Below are 20,582 nucleotides of genomic sequence, written 5' to 3'. Positions count from 1 at the left end.
GCAGCCTTGTTTACCTATGGTCCATTATGCACAACATTCAGTATAATCAGCAGCCCGAAAACCAAACAGACCCAAGGATAAAAAATGCAAATCAATGTTTGGAAGATCTTGAATTTTTGTGTCCAAAGAAATCTGTGTTATTTAATACCAAAATATCCCATTAGCTTTCTACATTCTTCCTGTGTTTCCAAAAAGGCAGGGAGGTGATGGGTGTTTTCCTTGTGTCCTGAATCCTTGTCAGTTAAATGATTTCTCTCAACCAGCTTACACTGGTAGGAAGTAAGCAGTAAGTCTAGATTCCAACCCATGTAATCCAAATAGTTGAATCCAAATAGTTTGCTTTCTTTACAGCTCCAGTCTGCCCAAGTAGAGTGATTTGGGGTGCCCAGGGTGTGGGACGGAGGAAAAGAGAAAATGAGGCCTGGAGGGATGGGTGGTCATTAAGTGTGGGAGGGAAAAAATGCAGTTAACTTGATAGGAAGAGGGGCCTTCGGGGGCGGGGAGCCAGCAGAGGGCCGGACATGCCATCTTCTCACCTACAGAAATGAAATAGGGCCAGCTAGGCAGCCAGTCTTCCCACTCCCTCTGAGTGTCCTATTTGTATCTTTTCCCCTCCAGGGTCAAAGATCTTTACTTTAAAACACAGCACTTTCTTCAGTGCCCTGGGCTGTGTCTTGTGGCATTCCTTTCATTAGTTTCGATTGTTTATAAACAATTACAAGATACTATGTTTCAATTGTTTCAATTGTTTATAAAGAATTACAATTTCAATTAGTTTCAATTGTTTATAAACAATTACAAGATACTATGTTGAGTACAAGATACTATGCTAACTAAGGCTTTGGTCAAGCGGATGGATAGCTTCGGCCTCTGCTTTCACTGAGGAGGGCATTTATAAATCTAGTCACAGGACAGACACTGCAAGAGCCATTTTACTAGGTGTCCTGAGTGTTTTTTTGTTGTTGTTGTTTGTTTGTTTGTTTTCAGACAGGGTCTCACTCTATCGCCTCACCTGCGTGCTGGAATACAGTGGCACAATTAGGGCTCATTGCAGCCTCTTCCAAATCCCAGTCTCTAGTGATCCCCCGACCTCAGCCTCCCGAGTAGCTGAGACTACAGGCATGGGCCACCATGCCTGGCTAATTTTTTCCATGTTTTTGTAGAGGCAGGGGTCTCACTATGTTGCCCAGGGTGATCTCTCTAACTCCTGGTCTCAAGAGATTTCCCTGTGGCCTCCTAAAGTGTTGAGATTATAGGCATGAACCGTTGCACCCAGCAGTCCTGGGTGTTCTGATACCGCAGAACAGTGGACTACAGGAGCAGATGACAGGCTTACCTCCCCTAGTGTGACCCAGCTTCCTGGGGAAATGGCTAAGATCAAGCTAAGGCCTCAATCTAAGTCAGCGGTAACCAATCTTTTGGCTTCCCTGGGCCACATTGGAAGAATTGTCTTGGGACACACATAAAATACATTAACACTAACAAACAGCTGATGACCTTAAAAAAAATGCAAAAATGGGCCGGGCACGGTGGCTCACGCCTGTAATCCCAGCACTTTGGGAAGCTGAGGCAGGCAGATCACAAGGTCATGAGTTCAAGACCACCATGACCAACATGGTGAAACCCCATCTCTACTAAAAATACAAAAATTAGCCGGGTGTGGTGGCAGCATGCCTGTAATCCCAGCCACTCAGGAGGCTGAGGTAGGAGAATCGCTTGAACCTGGGAGGTGGAGGTTGCAGTAAGCAAAGACGTAGAGGACGCGGAGGCTGCAGTGAGCTGAGACTGCGCCACTGAACTCCAGCCTGGGTGACAGAGCTAGACTCTCTCAAAAAATAAATAAATAAATGAATGCAAAAAATCTCATGTTTTAAGAAAGTTTACAAATTTATGTTGGGCTGCACTCAAAGCTGTTTTGGGACGCATGCAGCCTGTGGATTGCGGGTTGGACAAGCTTGGTCTAAGTAGTGATCATCTGGGTAAAGGAGACTAGATTTGCACAGCATGTATAATGGTAACTTTGTGCCGTTTTACCAACATCTCCCCACTCTCCCGCCTCCCAGCCCCTAGTGACCACCATTCTCTCTGCTTCTATGTATTCAATCTTTTTAGATTTCACATATATGTGAGATCACACCATAGTTTTATTTATTTATTTTTTGTTTTGCTTTTGAGACGGAGTCTCGCTCTGTCACTCAGGCTGGAGTGCAGTGGCGTGGTCTCGGCTCACTGCAACCTCTGCCTCCCGGGTTCAAGCGATTCTCCTGCCTCAGTCTCTGGAGTAGCTGGGACTACAGGCGCATACCACCACGCCTGGCTAATTTTTGTATTTTTAGTAGAGACGGGGTTTCACCATGTTGGCCAGGATGGTCTCGATCTCTTGATCTCGTGATCCACCCTCCTCAGCCTCCCCAAGTGCAGGGATTACAGGTGTGAGGCACCACACCCAGCCACCATAGTTTTATTTCTGTGTCTGGCTTATTTCATTCAGCCTAATGTCCTCCAGGTCCACGCATGTTGTCACAAATGACAATATCTCCTTTTTTTTTTTTTTTTTTTTTGGCGGTAAGTTTATTCAGTGCAAAATAATCTTCTCCAATTTTACTGAGGTGGCTGACCACGTCCACGACCAAATCCACCTCTAAACGAATTCGGTTGCTGACCCAGCCCCAGCCTCAGCTTTCTTGTTGGCACCAGGGGGCACAGCACTCCATCGGTAGGTATCTCTGTCGGCTTCCCCTCTTGTGAGTCTTGCAGGTCGCTCAACCTACAGATCTTTAGGCTGAGGCCTGCCACTCTCTGGACGGCTGTGGCGTAGAGTGGCAGGCCCAATCTCTTGGGGGTAGATGAAGGTAATCATGGAGATACTGGAGGTAATCATGGAGATACCTTACCTCATTGGTAAGGTACCAGTAGAAATGTCTCCAGGCCTGGTGGCTCATGCCTGTAATCCCAACATTTTGGGAGGCTGAGGTGGGCAGATCACCTAAGATTGGGAGTTCGAGACCAGCCTGACCAACATGGAGAAACCCCGTCTCTACTAAAAATACAAAATTAGCCAGGCTTGGTGGCCAATGTCTGTAATCCCAGCTACTCCGGAGGCTGAGGCAGGAGAATCGCTTGAACCTGGGAGGTGGAGGTTGTGATGAGCCGAGATCGCGCCACTGCACTCCAGCCTGGGCAACAGAGTGAGACTCCATCTCAAAATAAATAAATAAATAAAATAAAAATAAATAAATACGTAATTAAAAAATCCCATATTTCCATCAATCAGCATTCAACATTCATCAGGATTTCAGTAATTCCTGTTTTCTCCTCCCTTTAATTGCTGTCATTGGGGGAAGTACCCACTCCAACAAATATGGGTATAATCTTAAATAACCTTTATTATATTTAACAAAACAAGCAATGCTTCCTCCTTGGTATCATTTTATACTTAATATGTATTGAAAATTCCCCAAGTGCCTCATAAAATGTCTTTTTGGCTGGGCACCGTGGCTTATGCCTGTAATCCCAGCACTTTGGGAGGCTGAGTTGGGTGGATCACCTGAGGTCAGGAGTTCAAGACCAGCCTGGGCAACATGGTGAAACCCCATCTCTACTAAAAATACAAAAATTAGCTGGGCGTGGTGGCACATGCCTGTAATCCCAGCTACTTGGGAGGCTGAGGCAGGAGAATCGCTTGAGCCTGGGAGGCAGAGGTTGCAGTGAGCCTAGATTGTGCCATTGCACTCCAGCCTAGGTGACAGAGCAAGACTCCATCTCAAAACAAAATAAAATAAAACAAAATAAAATAAATTTAATGTCTTTTTAAAGTTGGTTTGTTCAAATCTGGATTGAAAGAAGTTTTATGTTTTACATTTAGAAATTTTATTGGTTTCAACTAAAAATATAACATTGCCTTGTTGAGGAGAGTAGGTAACTGTCCTATATTATTTCACACATTTATGTGTCATTTCCTGCGTCACTTAACTTATTCCTTGACCCCATATTTTCTGTAAACTGAGAGCTAGTTACAAAGGCTTGCTAAATTCAGATTCAACTTTTTTTTTTTTTTTTTTTTTGAGACAGAGTCTTGCTCTGTCACCCAGGCTGGAATGCAGTGGCATGATCTCGGCTCACTGTAAGCTCCACCTCCCGGGTTCATGCCATTCTCCTGCCTCAGCCTCCTGAGTAGCTGGGACTACAGGCGCGCGCCACCATGCCCAGCTAATTTTTTATTGTATTTTTTTAGTAGAGACGGGGTTTCACCGTGTTAGCCAGGATGGTCTCAATCTCCTGACCTCGTGATCCACCCGCCTCAGCCTCCCAAAGTGCTGGGATTACAGGCGTGAGCCACCGCAACAAGAATAATTCACAGATGATGTAGTGTGTAGTTGACTCTTGAACAACATGGGTACAAGCTGAGCAGATCCACTTACACAGATTTTATTCTGCGTCTGCTACCTGAGACCAACTTCTCCTTTTCTTCCTCAGCCTACTCAACGTGAACACGATGAGGATGAAGACCTTTATGATCTACTTTCACTTAATGAATAGTAAATATATTTTTCCTATGATTTCTTTCCTTTTTTCTTTTTTGAGACAGGGTTTCGCTCTGTCACCCAGACTGGAGTGCAGTGGCGCAATTATAGTTCACTGCAGCGTTGGCCTCCTGGGCTCAAGTGATCCTCCTGCCTCAGCCTCCCAAGTAGCTGGGACGACAGGTGCTCACCACCATGCCTGGCTAATTTTTAAAATTTTTTGTAGAGGTAGCATCCCACTATGTTGTTCAGGTTGGTCTCAAATTCCTGGGCTCAAGTGACCTCCCATAGTGCTGGGATTACAGGTGTGAGCCTCTGTATCCAGCCTTCAGCATTTTTTTTTTTTAATTTTTTGCCTTCCTGAGCTGTAAACATCCATTTTTAATAAGGGTTTAACTTTCTCATACCAGAAGCAGGGCTTGGTTGCCCTTAATACTGTTGCCAGTTTTCTACTTCTGTTCCTCAATGTATTTGATCCAGGTATCTGCCTTATACAACAGCCTCCTGGTGACCACCGCCCTAATGGGATATGTAGATAAAACCTACTTGACTCACTCCACTGACCTGCACAACCCACAGAGACTGTACAAATTTGCTGCAAGGACTACCTCTCATACAGTGTGACCCCACAGAACTCATGTCGGCTTATCCCAAATCCACCAACTAGAATGTCCCTTGGGAAATGCACTGGACCGCAGTAAAGGCCTTGGCCCATTGGTCTCTCTCTCTCTCTGGCTCCTCAACTGCTAGGTGAGCAGCACTGCCCCTGCAGCCTTCTCATCAGCCCTCAACAGTACCATCTTCTCTCATGGACCTGTAATAAAACTGTTTCTGTTATTTAACGTGTTTTTGTTGCATTGCCTCCTCTGTGTCAAACTCTACCAACACATGGACCTAACTTTTCTCCTGGTCAGGGCTCTCCTACAGAGTGGCTGTCTTGGCATGAATAAGCTGGAAATAGGTCCGACAAGAGCCACAAGGGTGTTTGCCAGTATAAACAAGTTTCCTATGAGAGGGACTCCTGGTCACAGATTGGACACTTAGGCATTAGGCCATCCACCAGGATAAAGAAATATCCCATCAAAGGCACCCTGTAAATATCCACTACCAAATCCCCTGGAGTTGAGGTAGGACAGGGCTGGAGCGTATAGCCACTCTCTGGAGAAACCCCAAGATCAAAGTAGAGGAAATATACTTCCTCTCTGAACTTACTCCAGTATTTTTCTTCACTCACTACTTGTCACTGGCTTCCTTGCTATTACAGCTTGACAGTCCCTTCCCCATACACTTTCTCAAGCCATTCACTCTGAAATGAAATTTGATGAGGATGCTATTTCCAAGCCTACTCCCTCAACTGTTTGCTCAGATTCCACATTCTCCAAGATACCTACCCTGACCACCCACTTCACATAGCTAACTCTCCTTCATGCACAGCACTCTCATACAGGTGACATTGACCTACTTTTCCCTGTCACCACAGTATCTGATCAGCGTCTAACAAACTATAGCGATTCTTTGTGTTTATTATTTTATTGTTTCCTTTCTCCCCTCCAGGAAGTATGCCGCTTAAGGATGGAAACCTTTGTTTTGCTCATCTAATACAATTCCAAATTGAAGGCAGACATTGAGCATCCCTAATCAAAAAACATAAAATCCAAAATGCTCCATAATCTGAAACATTGAGTGCTGCCATGACACCCAAGTGGAAAATTCCACACCGACACCTTTGCTTTCTGAGGGTTCAATGTACACAAACTTTGTTTCATGCATATTATTAAAATAATTACCTGCAAGCTATGTGTATAAAATGAATTTTTTGTTTCAAATTGGGTCCCATCCCCAAGATATCTCATTGTGCATAAGCAAATATTCCAAAATCCCCCCTAAAATCAGAAAGCTGAAACACTTCTGGTTCCAAGCATTTTGGATAAGGGATACTAAACTAAGCTTTGATTACTCAGTAAAATAAACAAAGTTCAAACACTAGGGCTATAAAAGATCATAATCCTTTGATTATGAAAAACAGTGGTATCCAAGCATCAAGAATCAGACTGATATCAGACTTGTCAAAACCATCAAGTTTTAAAAATTAAAATGATTCCAAATATTCTCTTTAACTGTCACCTAAATATGAGCAAAGTCATTTGCAAACTAGTAGTCTGCTAAACTTTATAACGCTGCAACATTTGGGTTGATGGCACCCCAAAATGAAAAGATAAAGAGGAAAACAGAGGCTTAAACCAAGAAATAATCCAAGAGCAGACGTCAATTCCTAGAATGGTAGTGACTGGAAGTGTACTGGCTTAGTGTAGTTGGTCTAGATTGGCAGGTGATATACAGAAAGAAAAAAATTGCTGTTAGAGATTATTTATGGATTGTGCATAGGTAAGTATATGTGGGGAAAGGATTTAAACAAAGTGAAATCCTCATTACCCATAAAAATAAGTCAATTGTTTCAACTGAGACACACGAAAGAACAGAAACAAATTATGAGAAATATGGAGGTAAACAGAAGAATGCACTAAAAAAAAAGGTATGTGGCAAGCATGATATTCAAATAATGTATGCAACTTTAAATAATTGGCTTAACTAAAAAAAAAATTATAGGCAATTTGAAAACATTTTATTGGACATGTTAAGTAACACAATTCTAAAATATTTTATCTTAGAAATCAAAGCACCTGACAATTGATATTCATAGAATATATGAAAGTGGCATTATGAACATCTTATAGTTGCCAAAAATTTAGGAGAAAAATCGACTCTGGTTTTCAGTGGTAAAACTTAAAGAGTCCAGAAATGAGATTAAATTTACTGGCTAAGTTACCTACAAAAACTGAAACAGACTCATTTACCAGTTCCTTATCTTTCAGAATCTGATACTGAGCAGACTTTAAGAGGTTCGGAATCTGTTCCAGTATAGAAATAAGGCCAAACGGCTTCTGTGAAACAATCGTTAAAAGTATAGAGAATAGACCTATCATTCATATTATAAAAGGAAAGATCACCCAATTCATAGTCCAGAAAAATACCAATCTTACTGGGTTTTACTACTGGGAGAAGCTGGGTTGTCTTAGGACCTGACGCAACATAACCACTCTTCATGTATCGCCCAATTGCCCAGAATCCGCCCAGAACTGATGGCTGATCCTGCCAGTTCCTAAGAAGACAGTCTTGACACACACCCAATATCCATTTAGGTTTGTTTCCCACTTCTACTTCCCAGTAATGTCGGCCAGAACTAAATCTCTGAGAGCCTAGGACAGCAGGGCAGACATAAAATCTCCTTGGGTCATAACAAATGTTTCGTTTTTTTCTTTCATATCGCACAGCTTTTCTATCCTCAGAGACAAGAAGTTGAGGGTGTGCTGTGTCAAGATCTAGAATCACATCTACTTGAAACGGCTTGATAATTCTGTCCAAGCCAGAATATTGAGGAGGAAGACTGAAACCATATTTTGTTAATCTAAATGAAAAGAGTTCAGGGCGTTTTAGGTTTTGATACTTGTGTTGCATACTCTTAACATGTGTCAGTAATTCCAGGTTTGACTGCACAGACTTGCCCTCTACCTCCCTCAGTAGATGTTTTAACGTGGAAACATAATCTGAAAGTTCTACAAGGTTTTCATTTAGTTTTGCTAAAATGTTCATCTCTTCATCTTGTATCTGCCTAAGAATCATCTCTTGTTCATTCTGTAAAAACAATCTTATTTGCTCAAACTCAGAATTTATTTCTTCCCTCTTATATTCTACCTTCTTTTTCAGCTCCACTGATTTGCTGCCTTGCAGAATTATCACTTTTTCAACTCGTTCTATATTATTCTTCAAGGGCTCAAGGCTACCTTCTAGAATTTCTCTGTGATAAGAGGCAGCTTTCTTAATAGGGCAAATGTAGTGCTTCTGGTGTTTAGTGGAGAAACTGCACTGTGTACATAAGATCTCTAGATCTTTAACACAGAAGAGGGTCAGAAACTGATTGTGTTTTTCACACACGGCATTCTCTTTCCGCCTCTTTCTCTTGCTCCTCCTAATCTGGAGTTGTTTAGCAATTTCAGTCAAATTACGGAGCTGGGGGTTCCTCCTGAAGCTCTTGTATGGAAAGCAAAAACGGCAGACAGGACAGGGAAAGGTATCATCTAGATCCTTCCAGGATACATTGAGGCAGGAGCGACAGAAGTTGTGCCCACAGTTGATGGTCACTGGGTCTTTCAAGTACTCCAGACAGATGGGACAGCTAGACTCCTCTTGGAGGTTCACCAGGGCTGTCACAAACTCCATCGAGCTGCGAACAAAGGTAATGCATAAGGTAACCTCCCTTTGATCAGTCCTGCCTCTGTAGAGCGCAAACCCAGTGAGAAGTGGATACCCCTCCCAGACCTTGTAGATTGATCAGGTTTAGGTTTCACTAGCCTAGCATGCTGATGGCACCCACTGAAGTCTTGTTTAGTCCCCTGCTCCTTAGCTTGGAGGATAATAATTCAAAGCTTACAGCTCTATTATACATGAGCCCGTCTGAATCTAAGTGTAATGATTTTCTTCTTCAATAAACTAGCCACAGGTTATAATACAGCGGTCATCCCTGTGGATGAGAAAAGATTTTTAATTTCAAAATTTCCTGGATTTGGAATCACAATATAATAACTGGTTCAGGCAAGAATAATCACTAACTGTAAAAACTACTGGGTAAAATTTTATGGGGGAATGATATTCACATTCTCAAAATTTTACTCTAGGATTATATTTTAATTACAAAGAGAAAAATAAGTACCTTTGTAATGTAGAGAATACCACCTTAACCAATGATGGGGCAAACTGATGACCTGCAATGGGGAGCAAAGCATTACCATCTATGGAGAACTTTTGCAGAATATATATATATAAAATACATAAAATTCTACTATATGTAATTGTGCATTATATATAAAATTCTATTATATATAACATACAATTGCTATTATTTTTTGAGATGGAGTTTCGCTGCCACCCAGGCTGGAGTGCAATGGCACGATCTTGGCTCACTGCAACCTCTGCCTGCCAGGTTCAAGTGATTCTCCAGCCTCAGCCTCCCAAGGAGCTGGGATTAAGGCGCCCACCACCACGCCTGGCTAATTTTCGTAGTTTTGGTAGAGATGGGGTTTCATGCTGGCCTCAGACTCCTGACCTCATGTGATCTGCCCTCCTCGGCCTCCCCAAAGTGCTGGAATTACAGGTGTGAGCCACCGCACCTGGCCTATAATATAAAACTATATATAAAAATGTATGTATGTATATATAACAACGAAGAAATCCAAATCATACAAGATTCAACACGAAAATGGTTCTCAACAGCACAAATGACAACAGTGCTGGGAAAAAAAGCAGGCTTTTTTTTTTTTTTTTTTTTGAGACAGGGTCTTTCTGTGTCACCCAAGCTAGAGTGCAGTGGTATGACCATGGTTCTTTGCAGCCTCAGCCTGCAGAGTAACCACGACCACAGGCTTGTGCCACCAGGCCCAGCTAATTTTTAAAATATTTTGTAGAGATGGGGGTCTGTGTTGGCCAGGGTGGTTTTGAACAATCCTCCCACTTTGGCCTCCCAAAGTGCTGGGATTATAGGTGTGAGCCACTATGCCCAGCCTGTTTCCTTATATATGAGGGAAAAAAAATGTAATTCATTCTCTTAGCTTGAATTCTAGACTGGGAAAAAAAAGTTGCAATAAGGTAGATAGTATAGGACAAATTGAAAAAATGGAGTATGTACTATTTATTAGATATTAGTAATACATCAAAGTTAAGCTTCCTGAATTTCCTAACTGCACCATAGCTGCAAAAGAAAATGTCCTCATTCTTAGGAAATACATGCTTAAATATTTACTGGTGAAGGGGTCATGATCTTTATAAACACCTCTCTTTTCCTTCGGGTCACCTCACAAATCCTATCTGCTGCTCATCAATCTGACTGCCTCCCACCCCACCCTCTAGTCTCTCACTATCCCATCTCTTTACTTTCCTAGAACTCAATCATAATCTGAGATTCTTTTCTTCAGGTATTTGTTTCTCTTTTGGCCTTAGCTGGTGAATGAGATAGACTGGAAGTAGGTACTTAGTCTACCTTATTCATAGGGAGGTAGTAGAAAATCAGTAAAGATCTTCAAGAAAGTGAATCATGAACAAGTGGATACATGAATGAATAAAATCCAAAAATAATACAAATAGAGAATAATGTCAATGTTACAAAAGATAAAATTTAGGTTGGGAAACTGTTCAAAATTAAAAGAGAGCCCCACTGCACTCAGCCCATTTCAGAATTATTCTAATATGAATAGAATCATTCATCTTAGATTTAATGAAACAGGAGCTAGGCACATTGGCTCACACCTGTAATCCCAGCACTTTGGGAGGCCAAGGCAGGCAGATCATGAGGTCAAGAGATGGAAACCATCCTGGCCAACATGGTGAAACCCCATCTTTACTAAAAATAGAAAAACTAATCAGGCATGGTGGTGCTTGTCTGTAGTCCCAGCTACTTGGAAGACTGAGGTGGGAGAATCATTTGAATCTAGGAGATGAGGTTGCAGTGAGCCAAGATCACAGCACTGCACTCCAGCCTGGGTGACAGAGCATGTCTCAAAAAAAAAAAAAAAAAAAAAAAAGAACGAAAAGAATTAATGGAACAGGTTATATGTAGTTGTCACACATTTTAACATCTATTCCTCACCCATTTCAATCCAACACACTTCAGTAGCACACACAGCTACATCAGGCTTAGGGTCCTGAAGGAACTGTGAAAAGTAAGTTGGGCTGAACTTGTCCTGCCTTCCTAGATACACCTGCAAGTAATCCCAGTCTATAGGTAAATTCATTCCTTTTCCCTTTGACTCCAAGTTACTTACCAGATCTTCTGACCACTGTCATCCATGTGAGTGCTCTTAAATAGCTGTGCTAGGTCAGTGTGTGGATGGTAGAAATGGACTGGTGAAAAGTGCATTCTCTAACATACACTGACTCACAGCTGTATCTTCCTCTGATCTAGTAGGGTTCAGAATTTGTTTAACCATTCTATGTAAATGTCTCATCTTTGCAAACACTATTTCCTTTACCTAGAGGATCCTTTCCTCACCTTTTCCCCAAGACTGATCTCTCATGATGTTCGGAAACAGCTCAAAAGTCTCATTCTCTGGTAAGGTTTACTATGTGTCAGGAACAATGCTTTCCACACAATAACCGATCTCCTTAATTAAACCCTCACAACAACACAGGAGATCTGTCACAGGCCCTGAGTGTACCTCTCTGGTCTCCCGGATAGGCCAAAAATTCCACTATGACCACTCTATCTAGGAAATTTCTCATGGCTGTGTTTGCAGGAAGCATCCTTGAAAGAAGATGTAAAGTGTCAATTTGGGACAAAGAACAGGTTTGCTAAAAAAATAGATTCCCAAGCTTGGGGTTCACTGGCTATGATGCAAACCTATATTGTGTACGACATCTACCATAGTCCCTCCGCACCACCTCTGTGGGACTTGGGAGGCGTGGGGAACCAACACCAGCATGATGCTCATGCTGCCAGCTGTGCCAGGAGTAATGCAGTTCTTTGTCTCCAATCCAAGAGTGTTATGTCTTCTGAAAGTATCCATTAAATATTAACAGGATAACTTAATAGCTTGCAAGTAAGGTAAAACCCCAAACCCTGAAAGTTTGGTTATTATCTTCAATTACAAACATGGAATTTAAATGTGTAATGATTTGGCCAGGTGTGGTGGCTCACACCTGTAATCCCATCACTTTGGGAGGCCGAGGTGGGTGGATCACCTGAGGTCAGGAGTTCGAGACCAGCCTGGCCAACATGGTGAAACCCCATCTCTACTAAAAATACAAAAAATTAGCCAGGCATGGTGGCAGGTGCCTGTAATCCCAGCTACTTGGGAGGCTGAGGCAAGAAAATTGCTTGAGCCCAGGAGGCGGTGGCTCATGCCTGTAATCCCAGCAATTTGTGAGGCCAAGGCAGGCAGATCACGAGATCAAGAGATGGAGACCATCCTGGCCAACACGGTGAATCCCCATCTCTACTAAAAAATATAAAAACTAGCTGGGCATGGTGGCACATGCCTGTAGTCCCAGCTACTCAGGAGACTGAGGCAGGAGAATTGCTTGAACCCGGGAGGCAGAGGTTGCAGTGAGCCAAGATCCCGCCACTGCACTCCAGCCTGGCAACAAAGCGAGACTTAGCAAAAACAAAACAAAACAAAACAAAAAAAGTATAATGATTTGATAGGCGTATCCAAAGTCCTAATACAAACTGGTGTGACTACTGGTGTGATACTAAATCACTAAGCATGCTATCCGTTTTTTTGTTTGTTTTGTTTCGTTTTGAGACAGTTTTGCTCTCGTTGCCCAGGCTGGAGTGCAATGGTGCAGTCTCGGCTCACTGCAACCTCCGCCTCCTGGGTTCAAGCGATTCTCCTGCCTCAGCCTCGAGTAGCTGGGACTACAGGCACACACCACCACGCCTGGCTAATTTTTGTATTTTTAGTAGAGATGGGGGTCTCACCATGTTGGCCAGGCTGGTCTCGAACTCCTGACCTCAGGTGATCCACCCACCTCAGCCTCCCAAAGTGCTGGGAACTGGGATTACAGGCATAAGCCACTGTGCCCAGTCTTTTTTTTTTTTTTTTGAGACAGAGTCTCACTCTTGTCTCCCAGGCTGGAATGCAATGGCACGATCTCGGCTCACTGCAACCTCTGTCTCCCAGGTTCAAGCGATTCCCCTGCCTCAGCCTCCCCAGTACCTGGAATTACAGGTGCCTGCCACCATGCCCGGCTAATTTTTGTATTTTTAGTAGAGACGGGGTTTAGCCATGTTGGCTGGGCTGGTCTTGAACTCCTGACCTCAAGTGATCTGCCTGCCTCAGTGTCTCAAAGTGAGACAGATGAGAAAGTCTCTACAGATGTGAGCCACCACGCCCGGCCTAAGCACACCATCTTTTCTTCTATTCACATTAGTCCATAGCCTTGAAAACCTTTATGAAAGTGTTTCATATAGTGTTCTGTTTAACCCACCTGGATGGACATCCACAAATTGTCACTATATCAAATAATCTAATGAGGGGGAAATTAAGATTTTTTAAACTTAAAAAAACAAACAAACATGTAAGATGATGTAAACAGATATCACACAAATTATTAGGTAGCGGTCTCTAATGAGATGGGTGTTTCACTCCAACATTCACTTACCTACATCTATATGTCATTGATCAACTAACTTAATTTCTCTGAGTTTGTTTCTATTTCAGAAAGCTGAAAGCATTAAATGAAAAAAAAAAAATGTAAGGATGTTACAGTGCCTGACCCAGAACAGATGCTCACCAAGTGGTATTGTGCAGAAGAATGAGCACAGCAGGCCTAAGACTGCCACCCTTAGAAGGTTGCTTGCAAGGCTGCTACTTGGCTCTTGTCTGGCAACTTTGATTTCCAGAATTTATAAGGAACTTATGAGGAAATGGATCCTGCCATTCCCTTATAAGAATGGCTCACTATTGGTCGGGTGCGTGGCTCATACCTGTAATCCCAGTACTTTGGGAGGCCAAGGCGGGCAGATCACCTGAGGTCAGGAGTTCAAGACCAGCCTAGCCAACATGATGAAACCCTGTCTCTACCAAAAATACAAAAACTAGCTGGGTGTGGTGGCGCATGCCTGTAATCCCAGCTACTTGGGAGGCTAAGGCAGGAAAATCGCTTGAACCCAGGAGGCGGAGGTTGCAGTGAGCCAAGATAGTACCATTGCACTCCAGTCTGGGCAACAGGAGCAAAACTCTGTCTAAAAAAAAAAAGAAAGAAAAAAAGAAAAAAGAGTGGCTTACTACACCTACAGTGTTTATACAAACAATGAGGTTTATGATGAATAGCTGCTTTCCTTCTGAGAAACTAGAATTTTGATATAAGCTAGGAAGGAGCCTGCATGATCTCTTCTCAATAAAAATTCCGGAAAGACAAATCTTCAATGAGCATCTTTGGTATATAACAGTTCACTCATTTATCACTTTGTCTCCAGAGAAATTAAGCAGGTCCTGTGTGACATCACGTAGAGAGGACTTTTGGAAGCTTATGCTTGGTTTCATCCAGACTTCATCCCACACACCATTTTCCTTTGCTGATTTTGCTTTGTATCCTTTCACTATAATAAACCATAATTGTTGGCCAGGCACGGTGGTATGCATCTGTAATCCCAGCACTTTGGGAGGCTGAGGCAAGAGGATCAATTGAGGCCAGACATTCAAGACCAGTCTGGGCAACAGAGCAAGACCTCATCTCTACAAAACTTTATGAAAATCAGCCAGGCATGGTGGCATGTCCCTATAGTCCCAGCACTGAGAAGGCTGGGGTGAGAGGATTCCTTGAGCCCAGGAGTTCAAGGCTTCAGTGAGTCATGATTGTGCCATTATACTCCAGTCTGGATGACAGAGCGAGATACCTCAAAAAAATTGTTATAACCTCAAATAATACTATGCTGAGTCCTGTGGTCATTTTAGCAAATCACCAAACCTAGGGGTGGTCTTGGGGATACTAATACAGGTATTATTACAAAATCTTATAAAATTTCCAAGTGAAAAGAGCATTTAGAAATCTAGCCAAACTGCCTACATTTATGTCATTAACTGTCGTAGTATATATAGTATAGTACTATTTTGGTCTAAAAGCTACTATATCTCTCACTGCTCCTAATTAGAAAAGGTGTTAACTGTTCATAGCAGTAGTCGGGCAGAAAATGTCATGTACATTCCAATTTTGAAGGGACAGTAAGGTATTATTACATCTTAAAAATTATAATATTTTTCAATCATAAGGAATTAAAATAAAATAATAATGTGTCCTTTAACTCTTCCCACCTTCCAATTTAACATTTTCGTAAATAACAATGTCATTGCAAAAGCTCCTAATCCTTGTTTTAACACACCATGTTTAATGGATGCTTTGGGGCTGAGTAAATTTGAAAAGGAAGTTTTAAGCATTCTGAACAAAGCTGTACAGCCAATACATTGCAAAATATGACTGGAATTTTTTAAATTATAAGAAAGAACCACATTGCTGTAAAAAAGGGTATTTCATGGACGGGCGCAGTGGCTCACGCCTGTAATCCCAGCACTTTGGGAGGCCGAGGGGGGGTGGATCATGAGGTCTGGAGTTCGAGACCAGCCTGACCAACATGGTGAAACCCCGTCTCTACTAACAATACAAAAATTAGCCAGGTGTAGTGGCGTGCGCCTGTAATCCCAGCTCCTCAGAAAGGCTGGGGCAGGAGAATTGCTTGAACCCAGGAGGTGGAGGTTGCAGTGAGCCGAGATCATGCCACTGCACTCCATCCTGGGCGACAGAGTGAGAGTCATCTTAAAAAAAAAAAAAAAAGTGTATTTCATTTAAAATAAAATGGTGCAGGGAACATTCCTGCATAAATCCTGGAACTCAATGGTTCGTCCTTCCCCACACACTCCAGCTTCCCCTAACCCATCTTCCAGACTCGCAATGAAGTTTAAAGAACAGCATTATAAGCCACTCTTCTCAGTCCAAGCTATAAACATTAGCCTACTATAGTAACTATCTTCTGATACCTGAAGACAAGGCCCCTGTCTCCCAGCATCTATGGGAGAGTTGGGGCCTGACTTCCTTAAGTGCCAGTGAGCAAACCTGGGTGTGTTTCACATGACCCAACCACCCCTTTCCCACTTTTTGTAATTTTTCACTTCCCTGACTCTACTGAGCGCCAACTCACTACCTTTATTCCCCAGTACCCCTTTGAAGCACTTGGTCACCTCTGTACAAATCACAGTTGAGTTCTGTTCATGCTGAATTCTCCCTATTGCAATAGTACAGTACTGATTAAAATCTGTCCCTATGACTACCCAGTGTCTGGCTTTATTTTTGACATGCTCTATCCCCTCACTCAATTCCATAACTCTATAGTTTCCAAACACAAATCTAATACTATAACCTTCCGATTTCCAATGGAATGGCTTTTCTTACTCTTAAGTATTACAAGACTCACCAACATCTGGAGTTTACTCTTTTCCTGGCTCCACATATCTATCATACTGCAGATTACAGTTGAGATTTTTACATTTATTTTTGTCAACCTTTGGTTAAGGACACTGGAGAGTACAGTTCACGGTCTGAATTCTTCCTTATTTTCCTCACAACTGAATTAGCAACTCTGATTCTTATGCTGGTGTACAATGTGTGTTCAATAATTATTAGGCTAATAAATCAAATCTGCAGTAGATTCCCTACTCTCAAAATTCAACCTCTACTGCTTGAGATCTTGTCACATTAAAAAAAAAATCCGGGCATGGTGGGGCGTGCCTGTGGTCCCAGCTACTCGGGAGGCTGAGGTGCGAGGATCGCTTGAGCCCGGAGGCAGAGGTTGCAGTGAATGGAGATCGTGCCACTGCACTCCAGCCTTGGCGACAGAGTGAGATCCTGTCTCAAAAAGTAAAATAAATAAGATAATAGAGGTTGAATTTTTCTTTTTTTTTTTTTTGTAGAGACAGGGGTCTCACTATGTTGCCCAGGCACGAGTGTGAGCTAGAACTCCTGGGTTCAAGCGATCCTCCCTCATCGGCCTCCTCATGGGGTTACAGGTGTGAGCCACCGCGCCTGGCTCCTACTCTGATTCTTGTGCTGGTTCATAGTGTGGGCTCAGTGAATATAAATCAAACCTGTGGGAGATTCCCAGATCTCAAGATTCAACCTCTATTACTTTAGATGATACGAAACGTAAGTGAGCCTAAACTTTCTCATCCGTAGCAGTTTCCTGACAGTCAGATCCTTGTGAGGACGGAAGGAGACAAAATCCGCCAGAGAAGTGCTGGCGCTGTAGGGTGGGAGGTCCTTCCTTAACGCTCCCACCATAATTTTTGGAGATCACGTGGCCACTTCCCAAACTGGTGTTCAGATCAGAATCTTCTTTAAAGTTCAATCATCGGGGTCCCACCACCTCCGCAGCGAAAACAGAATCCGGCCGAGCACGGTGGCTCACGCCTGTAATCCCAGCACTTTGGAAGGCCGAGGCGGGCGGACCACCTGAGGTCGGAAGTTCGACACCAGCCTGGCCAACATGGAGAAACCTCGTCTCTACTAAAAATACAAAAATTAGTTGGGTGTGGTGGCGAGCGCCTGTAATCTCAGCTACTCAGGAGGCTGAGACAGGAGAATCGCTTGAATCCGGGAGGCGGAGGTTGCAGTGAGCCGAGATTGCGCCACTGCACTCCAGCGTGGGTGACAGAGCGAGACTCCGTCTCAAAAACAAAAAAAAGGATCCACAGTCTGAGCTCAGTCGTGGATAGGTCGCGACCCCGAGGTTTGGGCACAGCTGATACTCAGGAAGCCCCTGCCCAGTTAAGTAAGCCTCCCGCCAGGCCCTACTGCGCCTTTCCTGCGGCCCTCCCAGCTTACCTGGAGCAGTTGGACCGGCGGCTCAGGCCTGATGCTGTGCAGGACCCATGGAACCCCGCGGGGCGCAGAGCGGAAACCCTCACACAACCCTGGGCGCCTTGGTTTTCGAGTTGTAGGCATACAATTGACCCGCGCGATGGTTGGCTGCTCCACCGGAAGTGGGCGGGAAAGGCCTGAGCATGCTCAATGCCGCAGGGTGCAGGGAGCGTGAGAAGATTCTGAGGAGAGCCTAGGGCGGTTCCCTCCGTGGTGGGGTCCCTGATGGCTTCAGTGGGTCATTTAAATCACAATGGCAATCTTTTCAGATTTTTCATTCCTATGAGCAACTTTTTTTTTTTTTCCTTTTTTTTTGAGACAGGGTCTGGTGCGGTCTCGGCTCACTGTAGTCTCGACCATCCGGGCTCAAACGATCCTCCCACTTCACAGGCGTGCGCCACCACGCCCAGCTGATTGTTGTATTTTTTGGTGGAGACTGGGTTTCGCCACCTTCCCCCGGCTGGTCTCGAACTCATGGGCTCAAGCGATCCGCCTGCCTCGCTGTGAGCCACCGCGCCCGGCCAGGGTGGTTAGTTTTAAAATGCAAGAGGAATAATCAGCTCTTTGGATCAGTTTGCGTCTCTTGTTGAGATTAGGCCCCACCCTACCAACTAAGACTCACCAAGGTCTCGCCTGAGGAATTGATATTTAAAGTAGATTTTAAGGGACGAGTATGAGTTTGTTGGACAAACTTGACGGTAAAATCTTCAAGGCTGAAGGATTAGTAATTGTGAGGAGCCTCTTAAGTCTTATAACTTGGTAAATGAGACACTGAAAAAGGCTAATATTTGCAGAAGAAATCATAGAATTGGCATAGCATTTTTTTTTTTTTTGAGACGGAGTCTCGCTTTGTTGCCCAGGCTGGAGTGCAGTGGCACGATCTCGGCTCACTGCAAGCTCTGCCTCTCGGGTTCACGCTGTTCTCCTGCCTCAGCCCCCCGAGTGGCTAGGACTACAGGCGCCCGACACCACGCCCGGCTAATTTTTTATATTTTTTAGTAGAGACGGGGTTTCACTGTGTTAGCCAGGATGGTCTCGATCTCCTGACCTCGTGATCCACCCGTCTCGGCCTCCCAAAGTGCTGGGATTACAGGCGTGGGCCATCGCGCCCGGCCGGCGCACTTTTCTGTTTAAAATTTAGGGCTACTTGGCCAGGCGCGGTGGTTCACACATGTAATCCCAGCACTTTGGGAGGCCAAGGCGGGCGGATCAGCTGAGGTCGGGAGTTCGAGACCAACCTGGCTAAAGTGGCAAAACCCCGTCTCTCTAAAAATATAAAAAATTAGCCGGGCATGGTGGTGCATGCCTGTGATCCCAGCTACTCGGGAGGCTGAGGCAGGAGAAGAGCTTGGACCCGGGAGGCGGAGGTTGCAGTGAGCCAAGATCGGGCCACTGCACTCCAGCCTGGGCAACAGAGTGAGACTCAGTCTCAAAATAAAAATAAAAAATAAATAAATAAAATAACTTAGAGCTACCTTCCCAGAAAAATACCCTCTTGTGATGAAGTCTGAGATTTGATGGAAGAGTGGGAAGTAGGAACAGGGAACAATAAGTGAAATCTTCAAATCTTCACACCTTAGTGCAGAAGATGCAATCAGAGAGGATGATAAAGGCTGTGGTTGGGAGGACACTGATCTGGAGTCTGACCAATGGGATGAAGGAAAGGAAACTCTAAAGGCTTAAGGCTGTATGGGGCCAGATTCCACCATAAAATTAAACCAAAGGCTGGGCGGGTGGCTCACGCCTGTAATCCCAGCACTTTGGAAGACCAAATGGAGAGGATTGCTTGAGGCTCGGAGTTCAAGACCAGCCTGAGTGACAGAGCGAGACTGACTCAAAACAGAAACAGAAAAGATGGATTGTATTGTGCTCCTGCCCTGGATGGAGGACCACGAATCTGTTCTGCAAGGACATAAGGAGCTCATGGTCCTCTGTGAACCCCTGACTAGTGCACACAGGGCATCTCTGAGCCTCTGCTGGGAACAGAATATCTCAGTAAGAATCACCTTAGGGGTACAGGTGAGGGAGACTCAGTAAAAGGCATGGAGCCTTCAGCAGGACCTAAGCTGGGGGTAGCCACATGGGAAAGAACCTTGCTGTCTCATGTATTTTAATTTTTAGCAATACTTATGTACTTTAGAAACACATATATTTTAATATATATTTAAAATTTCATATAATTATAAACATTTTTATTGTATTATAGTAGCATGATATGTATATATTATATGTAAATATTTTACATGATATGTATATATTACCTATAAAAATTACATATTTTATTTAATGAAAATTAAATTTTTTCTTATGGTATTATGTTAACATATGTATGTACACATAAACATGTGCAGTTCACTTTTTAACTCTTAAATCTTCAATGAGGAAGTTCTTTTATCATATGGGAATTGAAGAGTTATACTTCTTGGAAGGAGCTTCACGCCAATTTACTTGTGGTCCCTCTAATTTTGTCAAAGGTGCTCTCTGTAAACAGAATATCTATCATTACAGTCAGCAGAAACATGAGAAACAAAAAAAATCTTTGGAATATCTTGAATTTGTGCCACATAAAACTCCTATTAAAAAATCTATATTCATATTTAT

The 20,582-nt window shown here is 43.4% G+C and overlaps 1 protein-coding gene across 3 annotated transcripts in view; it reads right to left on the bottom strand.

The window, feature by feature from the left end:
- The window catches only part of TRIM60 (tripartite motif containing 60), a 32,467-nt gene extending 12,551 nt beyond the window's left edge, over positions 1-19,916 (bottom strand). Inside the window, exons 1-3 of one of the 3 annotated variants that reach the window (XM_003805152.6) lie at positions 17,946-19,916; positions 9,292-9,343; positions 1,765-8,805 (exon numbers count right to left, since the gene is read on the bottom strand). In XM_003805152.6, the coding sequence (XP_003805200.1) occupies positions 7,386-8,801 (1,416 nt within the window). In that variant the 5' untranslated portion in view covers positions 8,802-8,805; positions 9,292-9,343; positions 17,946-19,916 and the 3' untranslated portion in view covers positions 1,765-7,385. Of the gene's footprint in view, positions 1-1,764; positions 8,806-9,291; positions 9,344-17,945 lie in introns of those variants that run through there. The other 2 variants (XM_055111982.2, XM_024928648.4) reach the window with 2 other exon arrangements.
- Between the last annotated feature and the right edge of the window lie 666 nt (positions 19,917-20,582).

This window comes from Pan paniscus, chromosome 3 (genome assembly GCF_029289425.2).
Source record: "Pan paniscus chromosome 3, NHGRI_mPanPan1-v2.0_pri, whole genome shotgun sequence".
NCBI classification, from domain to species: Eukaryota; Metazoa; Chordata; class Mammalia; order Primates; family Hominidae; genus Pan; species Pan paniscus.
The sequence above is the reverse complement of the archived record's forward strand: the minus strand, read 5'-3'. Positions and strand labels throughout refer to the sequence as shown.